Here is a 15,428-nt window from a genome sequence, read left to right as displayed (position 1 = left end):
TTTCTGGCCTTCGTCGAAATGAGTAGATATGCTCTAGTAGATGGTTCTTTCCAGAAAAAAAACATTATAGCTCCAACTTCATGGAGTCTGAGAGCACACATCACAAAACCACCCGGCATCCTTGCTATGAAACACCATCAATTTTCCATTTTTCTGCATTGTTGGTCAGGAGTTGCTGAGCCTACTGCATTCCGTGCCAAATTATCCTCTGCACTAACTCTTTTACTTGTCAGTGTGCCTCTGGCTCATGTAAGAACTTATTTTTAGCTTGGTAACTGACGCTTAAACTTGTTTAGGGAACCATAATGTTCCATATGACATGTTCAAGCACTTTGTTACGTGAAATCGAGGATGTTAAGACTTAAGACCCTCTCGTGGAATTTCGTATTTTGATTGTATTTTGATTATGCGTATACACTCACCCCCCTAGGTAAGATTCCTAGCTCCGTCCCTGTTTACGCTGATCTGCCAACTCATAATACTTTAGTACCATCAATGTGCAATCTGTCGACTTAGCATCATCTGACTCGGATTCTCCTGCCATCAGATTCTTTAGAGGCACTTTAGATGGACAAATAATCAATTTGGGAAAGGCTTGATTTTGTGAATGCTGAATGGATGTCAAAGTTTCCAACTGCAAAACTTTATCATGAAATGTCAACTAGTTCTGATCACAAGTTTTTGGTACTTAAAGTTTGCAATGAACATCTCTGTATCATCAAATATCTCATCCTGCTTTCGTTCATTTTGAGTATATATCTATACCACCATCCGCTTCTGAAACCTTTTGAAGGCTATTGTTCAATTGCTCAGAAATCTAAACCAATATCAACGTCTCTCATTTTCCCTTTTAGATGAACTTTCCTGTAAATTCTGTTCCATTAAAATTCACTCTGCAAAAGACCCAGATTATAATCAGTGGCGGAGCCAGGAATTTGAGTGAGGGTGAGCCACCCAAACAACCAAACATACAAAAAAAATAATAATAACTAATTTGTTTTAACTAATAATTCAAATGTAACCCAACTACAAAACAAATATATTTTGAACATCAAATATCTTATAAAACGATTCAATAGGAACATTGGATCAAGAGTCTCTAAAATGCAATGTCTAGAGAGGGCAAGAGCCGGTAGAAAGCAATAGACAACTAGACAACGTGGAATATTGAAGTGAATGGGTAAATGCCGACACTAAGGTATGCAACCCTCTACAGAAACTTGAGGCGGAAACTGGCAAACAAAGCATTGTTGCGAGAGTAAAAGATCTCAATAGGAGCATTTTAACACTTTAAAACCCACCACTGAACAAATATATAATGAAAACACTAGTAGAACAAGATCACGGTGCAAATTCCTTCTTGAACACCTACAGAAACAGCTACCAAATGTCCCATTAACCAAGATCACATACGGAGTTTACCAGTTTCACTAATGAGTAACGAGTTCATTTCCACAACCTTTGACCAAAAGTCATCATATCCACATAACGACCTATTTGCAGTCATTATTTTCCAACACCCTAGCATGGGTTGGAACATCTTCAATCTTCATAAGGAATACCAATATGGGATCTTGCATCTGCCATAAAAACTCATCCCCAAGTCCCTAACACAACCTCTATTGACTAAAAAAGTAAAATCCGCCATTTAATTAAACACACCTCAGGTCTCAGTCAGCAATCGCAATAATGACAACCATAAGTAACACTAGAACACATTGACTCCCCTAAAAAAACTCCTAAATACAACTAGAAATGGACCTAATTAACCAGAATAGACAACCGACAAATTGCCCTTACAGTTGCAAACCTAAGTATTTAGTGAATTCACAACAAGAAATTAAGTAAGAGTTGCCATTAAATAATATGGTCTAGAAATCAGTACAAAAAGATAAAAAAGAATACAAGAAATTAAATAATGTGAGTCTTACCTAGTTACTCCACAAGAAGTCAAGAAGAGTAGAAATCTTTTAGTAGAAAAATAATGAGAAATGGAGTGAGTGAGGGGTTTCTTTTGTTTGGGTTTCTAGAGTTTTTTCTTTTTCTTTTTCTTTTGTTTGTTTGTTGTTTTTTTTTTTTTTGGTTCGACTAATACTATTTTTTTTCCCCGGGAAGTTGAGGGTGAGCCAGGGCGTATCCTGGGCCCCCCTGGCTCCGCCACTGATTACAATATTATGACAACTCAAGTGCTGTCTCAACACTCAACTCGACACCGTTACAATAGTGAAAATTATTAAATCGGTTTAAACTACATCCTTACATGAATAGGGATATTAGAAACACCTGTATGAATATGTTGAAAAGATTATTATTGACAGAGTGACAAACCCACGGGTCTCCAACTCTCCATCTATCACAGACCATATACATCGTTGATCAACTTATTCGTCATTGTTCTAGGACAAAATGTAACTCTGCGTGTCAAGTCTCAGCTTTCTGCCTCGAGAGAAAGAATCTCTTCAAGAAGGTGTGTGGAATTTTACCCAAACGCAAATAAAGCCGAGTCTCCCATTTTATTTTATTTTTTGGATAATAACCTGTAGTTCATTCATTCATGTCCAACCCAGTGGATAAAATCCTCATAATGTCCATCCTGTTGAGTCCAAATGGCTAGACTACTTGGTTCATAGTTACTTTAGAAGTTTTCCTACTTAAACATGAAAGAAAATAGGGTATTTGGGTTAACGAATATTACCCCCACTAGATGAGCCAATTAGGATTTCCCCTAGATAGGAAATTAGGGTCTCCTCCCAAATACACACAAAAAGAACATGGTCAACCCAAATTAACTTTTTTTTTGTGTACTTAGGGAGGAGACCCTAATTTCCTCATCTAGTAAGAGGGAAATCCTAATTGGCTCATCTCTCTAAAGTAAAATGTTTTCAGCAACGGCTCTATGTTGCCAATCTCTATTTTGTTCCTTTCTTCTCAGAATATCCACAACCACTCCTTGGTTGCTTTCCAGAATGATGCTTTGACAGTTCCTCTCCTTTGTTGTTTTTAGATCGATTTCTGCTGCTACCAATCTGCATGTTCTGGTGACTGAGTGTTCTCCATCTATGTTGCAGCACCCACGAATTCGCCTTCCCAGTTCCTGATGACCACAGCAACATAAGAGGCATGTCTAAACTTATTATACAAGAAAACAATATTTGCCTTAAACCATCCTAGTGGTGGAGCCACCCACATGGGATCTGGTTCAATTCAACTAGAGAAGGTAAAACATGAACAGTTTCAGCTCTTATAGAGTTCTGAGTCATGAGCCATTCCTCCCAAGAGTCCTTGGCTCTATTTAAGATCCAATCCTGATTAGGTGGATGCTTCTTCATAAAACAGTCATTCCTCTGCCACCAGATGAAATATATAAGTGCACATGCATAAATGAGAGTGTCTTGATCTCATTCAGAGTCCTTCTGAGTGAAGAACTCTATCCAGTACATAACACCGCAACGTAAATCAATTAATTGAGTCATAGTTGTACACACAAAACCCAAATGAGACCATAAACTCAACAATGCATACCAATTCAAGTAGTCACAATTTCAATTCAAACATGATTTGTTCAAGAAATCAATAACAAGACCAAACACAATTAATGCACCAATTCACATAATTTATGCAGTCAAGACTAATACAAACTTTGCACAAAATAATCGACAATTATGTTGAATCCAAAACCTTACTGAACGTACATATCGAGCATCAATAGAAATAAAGACAACTTATTTAAGATCAAAAGAAGAGACAGTAGAGATACCTGCCTGATCTATATAGGAGGTAAAAACCTGATAGAAAACCCCCAAATTCCAGCTCTTCCTTATCCCATGGTGGCTGCAGATTTTTACCTCAAAAAGAACCAAAATTCTTAGCAATCCTAGTAGAATCACTCACTGACCCATATACCTTTAGAAAGCTATTTGAATTTAGGTTCTAAGGAACCAAACGGAATAAAAAACCAATCACTAGAGATAAAGATATTTTAGTCATATTGATCAAATACAGGTGTAATTCTCGTGATTTTTTATAACGGCTAAATCACATTCCGTCCAATCAAATTTAACATATAGTATCAATTATAAAAAATTGAAAGTACATTGTACTTCTAGGTAAGAAAAAAAATGCATTGTATTTAATGTAAAAAACAAGAAAGTACGTTATATTTTTAGGTCATCATTACATCATTTTAAAATGATCCAAACACTTGATTTGAGCTACAACCAACTCACCTGTTCGAGTCCTCGCTCCTTTTAACAAGCTTTCTTCGCTTAGAAGAAACTCTGAGTGGCACCAGATCTACTGAAAAGCAGAAATTTGTAGACTGGAGATATGATGATAAATTAGAGAGAGAGAGAGAGAGATTTGAGAGAATATTTACTTAATTAATTTTCTACTGTTTACACACTTGTTTATATAGAGTTTACAAGTTCTTAATCCGTACATATTGTTGCTAACTACATTAATAGAAATCCTAAAACAAATAGGAAACAAATTGTACAAGCGGCGAGAGTAGTTTATTGGAAGAGTAGGCGCGGGCGCACTCTAATTGTACTCGAATAAAGGGTGTGCGTGCTTTGCACTCTGACATGCATGAAGCTACTTCTAATACTCCCCCTCAAGTTGGAGAGTGAATGTTAAGAACACCCAACTTGAAAATTAACCTGAGGAAGGTGTCCTTGCCGAGAGGTTTAGTGAAGGTGTCAGCAACTTAAGTTGAGGAAGGAACAAACTTAGGAGAGAGTAACTTGGCCTGTATCTTGTCACGTACGAAATGACAGTCTAATTCGATGTGCTTCGTTTGTTCATGGAAAACTGGATTCTGAGAAATATGGAGGGCGGCCTGATTGTGGCAGAACATGGTCATCAGAGAGGGGTGAGAGATGCCTAAGTCATGCAGAATATACTTCAACCATTGAAGTTCACATGCAAAGGTAGCCATGGATCGATATTCGGCTTCAGCAGAAGAACGGAATACAGTGCTCTGTTTCTTTGTTTTCCAGGAGATAGGGCTAGAACCAAGAAAAGTGCAATAACCACTAGTAGATGAACGACGAGTGACAGGGCAACCAGCCCAATCAGAGTCACTGAAGCCAGAGATGTGTAAAGAACTAGTAGCGGATAAGAGAATCCATTTGTTGATCGAACCTTTAAGGTAGTGGAGTATACGATGAGCAGCATCTAGATGTGGAGTCCGTGGGGACTGCATTAAACGGTTGAGATAATTAACAGAATAAATGATATTTGGTCGTGTAACTGTGAGATATAGGAAACGCTCAATCAAGCGATGATAGACAGTAGGATCCTGAAGTAACTTGCCATCATTGGTATTGAGGTTGATATTTTGTTCCATAGGGAACTCAAAAATACGACCACTAGTGGTACCACAATCAAACAGAATGTCCAAAAGACATTTTCGTTGTGTAAGAAATAATCTTTCTTTGGATCAAGCTACCTCAATACCCAACAAATATTTAAGACGACCCAAGTCCTTGATATAGAATGTTGCTTCTAAAAATTGCTTCAAGTTCTGAATGAGAGATGGATTGTTGCCTGTGCTTAGAATGTCGTCTACATAAACAAGGACAAATGTGAAATTAGAACCACGAATATTAGTGAATAGAGAATAATCAGACTGCTTAGACTGAGTGAAGTCGGCATTGACAAGAGTGGTACATAGGTTGGCAAACCATTGTTGAGAAGCCTGCTTTAGTCCATATAAAGACTTATTGAGGTGACAAATCCTGTGCTCCTCCTGTTTGGTGAAGCCAAGAGGTAAGGTCATGTAGACAATTTCATCCAAATCGCCTTAGAGAAAGGCATTGTGGACATCCAGCTGATGAAGGGACCAATGTCTGATAGCAGCAATGGAGAGAAGTAATCGAATAGTGACTAATTTAGCAACGGGTGCAAAAGTGCATGATAGTCTTGTCCTTCAATCTGATTGTAACCCTTGGCAACAAGACGAGCTTTGTAACGCTCAATAGAGCCATCTGCATTATATTTAATCTTGAAAACCCATTTATAACCAATACGCTTATGATGAGGGGATAACGGAATAAGAGTCCATGTGTTATTCTATTCCAAAGCTGCAATTTCAACACCCATAGCAGCTCTCCATTCTGGAATTTTGACAGCTTGAGAAAAAGATGTAGGAACAACTGAATAAGACACTTTAGACAAAAAAACTTTATGACAAGTAGAAAAATTAGTGTCAAAAATATAGAAAGCCATAGGATATGGAGTGGAAGACTGTGTTACCTTATAGTCCGATTGGATGAAGTTGGTCGAACGAGGAACTGTAGGTGCCTTGGTGAGAGTAGGGCAATGATAATCTTTGATGAGAAGTGGTGGGGGGTTTCGCACTCTAGTAGATCGAGGTGAGGTAAGAGGGTTGAATTGTGGTGGCTGAGGGGGTTCCAAAATTGCAGGTGACGGAGTTGACTAAGGTAGAAGATTGACATGAGGGAGGGCGCGGGTGCGCTCAATTTGCGCTGGATTAGAGAGCGTGCGCGCTATGACTACTGGAGCTACAGGAGGAGAAGATTGAATGTCGAAAGTTTCATTGTCTGGGATGGGTAAGGGATTAACAGGTAGATGTGATGGTGGGGAAGAGAAATGTTGATAGGGGAATACATTCTCAAGCAAAATCACGTCACGGGAAGTAAAAAAAAAAAATTGGAAGATAGATCATAAATGCGATAGTCTTTCTGAGCATAAGGATAACCAATGAAGATGTCAGATTTATCTCGGTGATCAAACTTATTTTTAATGGAAGTGTTGTGAGCAAAACATAAACAACCAAAAAACACGAAGATAGACAAGAGTGGGAGGTGTTGTAAACAAAAGCTCATGAGATAGCCTACGGTGAGAATGCATTCACCCCAGAAGGATAATGGGAGATGAGCTTGAAAACGTAATACTCGTGCAACGTTAAGTAAGTGACGATGTTTCCTAATCCATACATATTGTTGCTATCTACGTTAATAGAAATCCTAAAACAAATAGGAAACAAACTGTACAAGTGGCGAGAGCAGTTTACTGGAAGAGCAGGCGCAGACGCCATGCACGAAGCTACTTCTAATATATGATGCACAGCAGATTCCACCATAACCTGTTGTTCAGTGTTTAGAAAACCAGACCGGACCGGTGGTTGAACCGGGGTCCGACCGAACCGTATATTTTCGGTTCGGGTCAAGTATAATTTGAGTTTTTAGTTGGACCATCGGTTTAAGTTTAAACCGTGGTTGAACCGGAGAACCGGTTGAACCAGTTCAGCTCTAAACCGGATCACCTTTATTATTATTTTTTTTTTTTTTTTTTTTGAAAAATTGATAGATGGTCTAAACTCCAAATCAACCTGCTACTATGTGTTTCTTGTATAAGAAATTCGTTTTGATATATAATACCAATTAATATTGAATTAAAACATGTATTTATTCATTTTATTATTGTAATTATTAAAAAATTTGCTAAACAAACATCAATAGGTCTGACCGGGTTGAACCTGGTTGAACCATTTTAACAAAAAATCGGTTCAATTACCGGTTCGGTTTTCAAAACATTGCTGTTGTTGCGTTCTGCCATCAACTTTTCCAACCTCAACATGCTTTTAGGCGTTAGGTTAGTAAACTCTCAAACCGTGTCACTAGAAATATTCTTGTTATTACTTCGACTATGTCAATCTATTATTTTCATTTGTATTTGTATTTGTATTTGGAATCAGGTGGTAACTGGGGGTCCTATCATTCAGGTGATGAAGAAACTTCAAAGGCTCAAGGCAGAAATCAAAGTATGGAATCGTGAAGTGTTTGGGCATTTGGACACCAATATAAGAAAGGCAGAAGGCGAACTTATGCATACCCAAGCTAGAGCGGACCAACTACTATATGATTTACCTTTGCAGAATTTGGTTATACAGAAGCAAGAACTTCTCGAAACGGCCAGGAATAATAGAGCAAGCCTCTGGAGACAGAAAAGCAGACTGAAATTCGATGAAGAGATGGATTGCAACTCAGAATACTTCCATAACACATTAAAATTCCGACAAGGAGCAGCTATAATCTCTGAATTGGAAACCGAGGAAGGGGTTTTGTTAACTGACCAGCAGCACATAAGAGATTACATCATCCAGTTTTATGAAGAAAAATACAAAGAAGTACCAACTGTACAAGACGACCAGCTCCTACGTTTGGTCCCCAATCTTGTAACAGCAGAAGACAATTTCATGCTCACCATGATACCTGATTATGCAGAAATAGAGCAAGTTGTGTTTGCCATGAAAACAGATAGCTCTCCTGGCCCAGATGGTTTTCAGGGACACTTTTATCACCAATGCTGGCCTACAATCAAGTTGGAGGTATGCAGAGCAGTCCAATCTTTCTTCATCCAAGTGATAGTGTTTAAGGGTCTAAACTCAAACTTTGTCACTTTGATTCGAAGGTGAAAAAATGCGTAAACTTCGGCAACTTCAGACCTATATGTGTTGGTAACTTTCTTATGAAGATTATATCAAAGCTTTTGCAGCTGAGACTTAACACGATTGCCGACAAAATTATCACAAAAGAACGCATGGTTTTGTTCATGAGGTGAGATCGCCTTCGATTGCTTTGCCTTGGCGAAAGCTCTTTAATGAGATGAAAACAAAAAGACATGGTGGGAATGTGGCAATAAAACTTGATATATCTCAAGCATACGATTCTATAAGTTGGAACTTCTTATGTCAAGTTTTAAGTAAATTGGGCTTTTCCAGTACTTGGATCAAATGGATAAAAGCAATTATGAGTTCGGCGTTCATATCAGTTATGCTTAATGGTGGCCCTATTGGTTTTTTCTCCATGGGAAGGGGCCTCAAACAAGGAGACCCTCTTTCTCCCTTGTTATTTGCTATATCATGAAGATACTCTAAGTAGGGGCTTTCACCACTTAAGAACACTTCGCCTGGTCAAGCCAATGGTTACTTTCAGGGACTTTCAAGCTCCTAGTCACCTCTTTTTTGCCGATGACATCATCATATTCGCAAATGGTGATATAAGAGGTCTGAGGCACATCAACAATCTGTTGGGTAGATATCAGTTGGCATCTGGGCAGTGCTTGAATAAAGACAAGTCCAAGATCTTTATGAGTGGTTTCAGACAATTGAGAAAGGAGAGGGCAATACAGGCTCTATCGATTCCCGAAGGCTTTCTACCAGAAAAATACTTGGGAGTATCCATGGTGCAAGGGCAAATAACAAGACAGACAGTGACCCCAGTCCTAGATAAGATTAAGAAGAAACTCACTTGTTGGAAGGGTAGAAATCTTTCTTTCCAAGGAAGAAACATTCTTATCAAAGCCGTGTTGTGCAGTATACCAATCTATAATATGGCAGTATATAAATGGCCGTCTTCTATCATAAAGGAAGCAGAGACACTCATGCGAAACTTCTTATGGACAGGGGACCCTTCAAAAAGGAGAATCACGACAGTGAGTTGGGAAAAATCATGCAAGCCTGTTCAAGAAGGAGGGATTGGAATTAAGAGGATGAGAGAAATTAACCTTTCTATGCAGATGAAACTAGCCTGGTTGATCTTAAATGGTAAAGATGACTTCGTCATGCTCATGAGATCTAAATTCACAGGAAGGAATGGAGGTTTTATTCATAACCATAAACTATCCTCGATCTGGCCAGGAATCAAGGAAGCACTCTTTGAGGTTACAACCAGAAGTCAATGGATTATTGGGAATGGTAACAAGGTCGACATTTGGAGAGATAATTGGCTCGGGGACTTTTCTCTACAACAACTCATGCACTTGAGTGATCGAGATATAGCAGGCCACAATGCTAAGTTATCGACTATGGTCAATGACAATGTAATTGTCATACCCCAGAGTCTCATGCATATTCTGGACAATCTAGGAGTCAGCCCAAGATCTCCAATTATTTGCAACTCCGAAGACGAAGATTATAGAATATGGTGCCAAGATTCCAAAGGCAAGTTTTCCACAAAATCTGCTTTCGAAAGTATCAGAAGAACTAGACCAAAAGTAAGTTGGTACAAAAACATTTGGAACAACTTCATTCACCCACTAACCGGCTTCTGGGGTGGAAGCTCCTCCATGGGTCTTATTGCAGCCGGATGATAGAATCCAAAATCCGGTATCCCATTAGTATCCGCATGCGGGTTGTGTAAATCGCCAGAAGAGAATCTAACACACTTGTTATGGGAGTGTAGTTTTTCTACACAATTGTGGACATGGCTAGCGGGCGGGCTTTCTTATCCAACAACCTCTTCCGGGTTTTAAGGAAGCAATTCTTCTCTCTAAGTCTTGGAGCCGATGATGAAACAAATCACGGAACTTCGGGGTGGTGGCAGCAATGGTAAGCTTATGGAACATGAGGAACAAGGTGTACTTTGAGAGTAAAGTACCCAATCTTATGAACTGTAAACAGTTTGTTAGAGCTCAAATCGTATGCACCCATCACCGGAGTAAAGCTTGCAATGGGAACAACAACTGGGAAACACTAGTTAAATCGGATTTAAGGCAATAACTCAAGACCCAAACAAGCACCTCAACTGAAGACATGTGTTTGGATTCCTCCAGAATCAAACATCATGAAGCTCAACATTGACGGGGCGGTGTTTGGGAGTCCAGGGCCTTCGGGCATTGCAATATGTTGCAGAGATTCTGAAGGGGAGTTCATCTTCACTTTTTGCAAAAGACTAACAAATGGTACGATTGATAGAGCGGAAGCTTATGCGGTTGTCGAAGGGATTGAAATAGCTATCGGTAGAGGCTTCTATCATCTTTGGGTGGAATCGATTCTCTCTCAACTATTTACCTCTTCGATTCGAGGTGCAATACCATGGGAATTACAATCAAGATGGAAGAGATGCAAACAGAAAATCACATCGATCAGGTTCACTCATATATGGAGGGAAGCCAACATATCTGCGGATACCCTTGCTAAAGCTGGAGCTGCTCTTCCCGTCGACGATTTTCTGTTTTTTGTAGGAAAGCCCGCATGGCTACTCAAATGGGAATGCCCATTTGAGCATTTTAGTAGAATATGTTAATGCCTCCTAGATAGAGATATCTATGGAGGGCTATGAACTTGTAACTGAGAGATTGCTCCGGCAAGATTTCAGAACCATTCTTTTGTTTTTTCTTTAATATATTTTCACCTTACCAAGCAAAAAAAAAGGTATTATCTAATCATTCATGCCTACTTCCTTTTGGTTAACCACTTTGTGTTCGTCACGTGAGGAAAACCTCTGGAGAATTTACCGATTGTGTAACTCAGTCTTGAAAGAAATGGTTCAGTCTTGACAGGCTAATCAGACCATTTCAGCTTGCTGCAAACAGTTTGATAATATATATAGTGTTACTTCGTAAACAGGCAATACAGAGCTCGGGACCTAAATATATATACTACAATAGAAGTCTTGTGATCCATTTTACAAGTAGTTCATCTTTCTCTTCAGGCAAAATTAGAAGATTTCTCCACCTCAACATCTAAAAGTTGATCAATAGGTTCTGGGATCTGCTTCTCTTAATACACTAGCAAACAATTCAGATATCCACTTCATATATGCTGCCAATACTTAAAGTTTCCATCAGCTTTTTTCATAAGTTCTCATCATATATTTATTGTCCTCACATTCACTTATAGCCATTATTTGCATGTTCTGAACTTCTCAATTTCTCATGCATTGTACAAAAAGTTTCTTGTAACCAAGTGAGTTTCATACCTCATACACGTGGACACATGGTCCATCCGGCCATCCTCACACCAAACTGGCTTGGTGGATTTATATATACAATTATACATTCATGCAATCTTTAGACTATACAAGAAAAGCTCACAATTTAATGAGCTCAGCCATTTGCTTGTTTGGATCTTTTCAGACCAAACATCATCTACTTTCCCAACCACCTGAACGGCAGAACAGAATTGATTGATGTATTAGAAGGTTAGGATTATGCAAAATGAAGTCAATTTTACCGAAAATCAGATATACTCTGTACGTCTTATATTAATGAGAAACAAAGTTAAGGAAAAATGCGGACATGCACTGACTAGATCCTTCAATGCTCAACATTTATTCCACAGGCAACAAAGGGTCTTTCAAAGTGTGGAGTCTTAGATTTTGTACATCTATAATGATGATATGATGGAACGTAAACGTAACTGAAGAAAAACGAAAAATGCTCCATAGGGAATTCTTTGGCACCTCGATGAAAATAATAGAAGCAATTAACTTTGCTATTCTTGGAAGAAATGGTCCCCAACAGTTGCTTGTTATGGTGGTTGAAATAGTTTCATGGACTATCTTATAAACTTTTCCTGAGGGAATGAAAGAACATGCATTTTCTAGAGTAGATCGATGAAGAAGAATTTTTCAACTTTTTCATGGAAGCCTGTGGGCTCGAATTGCACTGGGCACATTAGATTGGCAAGAGAACCATCAATCCATCATGTACACAACAATCAGGAACACACATATCCTCTACGAAAAATTTGTCTGCCATGGACAAGCGAGAAGAGATGTTAGGGACCCCTGACACTTAGTGTTTCACTGATCAGATTTTTACAATTTGATGTTCATTGGTGCTAAATTACTGTGATTAGTTTTACCACTGGCCTGGCAACAAGAAACTAAACAAATAATTCGAGTATCATGATATGGAACTATAGAAGTGGTACGATTCGGAATAAAATGTCACAAGCTAAAAGGTTCTTTGGATATGTCCTCCCTCTAATAATAAAGTGCTCTAAAATATTGCTGAAAAATATGCTAATCCAATCCAAGAGACCAAGATAATATTGCAAAGGACTATTGCTCACCCAGCTACCCTGGTGTGTTTAGAACTCCCATTAGTTATGTTTCGGATAACCATATAAAATGTCTCCCACTTTATTATTATTTTAACTGCTAAAATGTAACAGGTGTGGGTCGGCTTAATCCTCTAAATATTTCAAAAAAAACATATACCATTCACGAGCTCCAAGCCGTCTAAGTCACATCTCTATTTGTGCTGATTTTAGATCACAACACCAATTAAAAAAACTGTAGTTGACGGGCACCATCATTGTGTTGGAGCTATCCCTCGCATGATAATGATAAATAGGAGAGAAAGCAGTACTATTCGTGTGAATAAGTCGGAGCGCACGCGCTCGATTTGGCCTGGCCCAAAGCGCGCACGCGCCCTAGCCGTGAAAAAGAAGATAGTTTTTTTTCAGCCTCTCACGAAACAATGTTACTGGACTTTTGAGGGCGCGCCCTCGAATTGAGTCTTCTGCCGAGCGACACAGCTCATGCCTAAATTCGCGGACTTACGTTTTCTACAAGAATGCGAAATTGTGGATTACTATAAAAACAAGAATTAAGATTTTGGAAAACCTAAGTCTTAAATAAAAACCCAATTTTGAGAGCAACCAAAATTGAGAGGAAACATTTGCAAAGAGAAAAGCTTGTAAGGACATAGGAGTGATCTAGTAAGGTGGAGAGACTTGAAAGGAGTGATTGTAATCTTCCTTCCCACACTTATAAAAGGATTAGCTCTTATGGAAGTAGGCATCATTGGTCGAACCACGTTACATCTTGTGTTGTGGTATGCTTTACTTTTTTTGCATTATTATTACTTGTTTGTGATACTTGTTGATTGCTTGGAAGGTTGGGTTTGTTGTTGTTGATTGTAGTGAAAGTTTAGATTTTTGTCTGGAGTAGTAGTTTGTCCAATTGCAAGTTATCTTAGTGGGGATCGATTGGTATCGTTGTCACCAACAAGTGGTATCAAGAGCCAGATTAGATTAATCTAAGTTGTTATCCAAATTTTGCTCGGAAGGTGTTTGACAAAATTCTTGAGAGAAGGTTTGAGTTGAAATAGTTTGTAGAGATGGACCATTCTGTAAACACTCGCATGACTAGTCTGAATAGAGCAAACTATACTATTTTCAAAGCCAGGATAGAAGACTTGCTCTATTGCAAGGACTTGGCACAACCCATTGAGAATGGAGGAGTAAAACCATACACAATTGTCGCGGCTGAGTGGAAGACGCTTGATGAAAAAGTGATTGGGTGCATTAGACAACGGATTGACAACAATGTAATCCGCCTTGTATCCCAAGAGACCACCGCTTTCAGCATGTGGAAGACATTAGAAGACTTCTATGATAAGACTAGAAAGGACGCACAGAATAGCTCCTGTCACTCAGAGATCTTTGTTATAGAAAAGCAAGAGAGAGGTAAAAACAGAAAACCATCTCATTCTAGAGGTGATGACAAAAGAAAATCTAGAAGCGCGAGCAGACCTCCTAAGAAAGACTTGTCGTGCAATCATTTCGGTATCCATGACCACTTCAAGTATGAATACATAGAATTGAAGAGGGGTGAGAAGACTAGTATCGTACATAAAGACAAGTTAGAGTTGAAAGAAAGCACAACCGGTAGAGACGCCACAGTAATAGCTTCAAAAGGTGATGTAAGAATTGTGTCAGATGGTGACGAGTTATGCTTGAGCACTTCATGCCAGAGTACAGAGTGGGTGGTAGATACAGGTGCTTCCTATCACGTCACACCCCACGAGAGTTTCTTCACTACCTACAAATCGGGTGATTTTGGTGAGGTGAAGATGGGCAACAATAAAGTCTCAAAGATTATAGGCATTGGGGATTTTCATATAGAAACCAATGTCGGCTACACCTTGACACTCAAGGATGTAAGACATGTCCCTGACATTCGGCTAAGCCTAATTTCCGCTGGAAAGTTAGATGATGATTGCTTTCAAAACTCATTTGGTAATGGGGTATGGAAACTGAGCAGAGGTTCCATTGTAGCAGCCAAAGGGAAGAAAACTTGCTCGGTTTACAAGACACGGGCTAGTTTGTGTAAAGCTAAGTTAAATGCGGCACAAGAAGAAGTTTCCTCCGAACTATATCATAAGGGACTATGTCATATAGGAGAAAAAGGCATAGAAGTTCTTGCTAAGCAAAATGCCTTGTCAAACATCAAAAGTATGCATTTAAATAGATGTACTCACTACTTGGTAGGAAAGCAACACATAGTGTCTTTCCAAAGATTTCTCTCTCACAGAAAGGACAATGTCCTTGAGCTAATACACACAGATTTATGTGGTCCTATGAAAGTAAAGTCCCACGGGGGAGCTTTGTACTTCTTGACTTTTATTGATGATGCGTCAAAAAAGATATGGGAATATAGTCTGAAGACCAAGGATGAAGTACTTGACATATTTAAGACTTTCCATAGCATGGTGGAAAGAGAGACAGGGAAGCCTTTAAAGTGTATTCGCTCAGATAATGGGGGTGAGTACACTAGGCCATTTGAAGAGTATTGCAAGAGTCATGGTATTTGTAATGAGCAGACCGTTCCCAAGACTCCGCAACACAATGGAATAGCCGAGAGGATGAACCGGACTATTTTAGAGAGGAT

At 39.0% G+C, this 15,428-nt stretch overlaps 3 protein-coding genes across 3 annotated transcripts; all 3 read left to right on the top strand.

Annotated features, from left to right (window-relative positions):
• Positions 1-6,889: 6,889 nt before the first annotated feature.
• Positions 6,890-8,891, top strand: LOC147476340 (uncharacterized). The gene is made up of 4 exons (XM_086585705.1): positions 6,890-6,910; positions 7,721-8,353; positions 8,500-8,582; positions 8,747-8,891. The coding sequence occupies exons 1-4, from the start codon at positions 6,890-6,892 to the stop codon at positions 8,889-8,891; spliced, it is 882 nt and encodes a 293-aa protein (XP_086441831.1).
• A 55-nt stretch (positions 8,892-8,946) lies between these two features.
• LOC147476339 (uncharacterized) lies at positions 8,947-10,116 on the top strand. The gene has a single exon (XM_086585703.1). It carries the CDS (start codon positions 8,947-8,949, stop codon positions 10,114-10,116), a length of 1,170 nt encoding a protein of 389 aa, XP_086441829.1.
• Positions 10,117-10,589: 473 nt separating this feature from the next.
• LOC147476338 (uncharacterized) lies at positions 10,590-11,051 on the top strand. The gene has a single exon (XM_086585702.1). It carries the CDS (start codon positions 10,590-10,592, stop codon positions 11,049-11,051), a length of 462 nt encoding a protein of 153 aa, XP_086441828.1.
• Positions 11,052-15,428: the final 4,377 nt, after the last annotated feature.

The sequence above is a fragment of the Coptis chinensis genome, chromosome 9 (genome assembly GCF_015680905.1).
Source record: "Coptis chinensis isolate HL-2020 chromosome 9, ASM1568090v1, whole genome shotgun sequence".
In the NCBI taxonomy this organism is placed as follows: Eukaryota; Viridiplantae; Streptophyta; class Magnoliopsida; order Ranunculales; family Ranunculaceae; genus Coptis; species Coptis chinensis.
This window is presented reverse-complemented; position numbering and strand designations above follow the sequence as displayed.

Excerpts from the sequence above, each read along its gene's own strand:
- LOC147476339 (XM_086585703.1), top strand. The coding sequence starts at position 8,947 with ATGGTTACTTTCAGGGACTTTCAAGCTCCTAGTCACCTCTTTTTTGCC.
- LOC147476340 (XM_086585705.1), top strand. The coding sequence starts at position 6,890 with ATGGGAGATGAGCTTGAAAAC. Across the intron at positions 6,911-7,720 it reads TGGGAGATGAGCTTGAAAAC|GTGGTAACTGGGGGTCCTAT; the intron begins GTAATACTCGTG and ends ATTTGGAATCAG. Across the intron at positions 8,354-8,499 it reads GGCCTACAATCAAGTTGGAG|ATTATATCAAAGCTTTTGCA; the intron begins GTATGCAGAGCA and ends TTTCTTATGAAG.
- LOC147476338 (XM_086585702.1), top strand. The coding sequence starts at position 10,590 with ATGAAGCTCAACATTGACGGGGCGGTGTTTGGGAGTCCAGGGCCTTCG.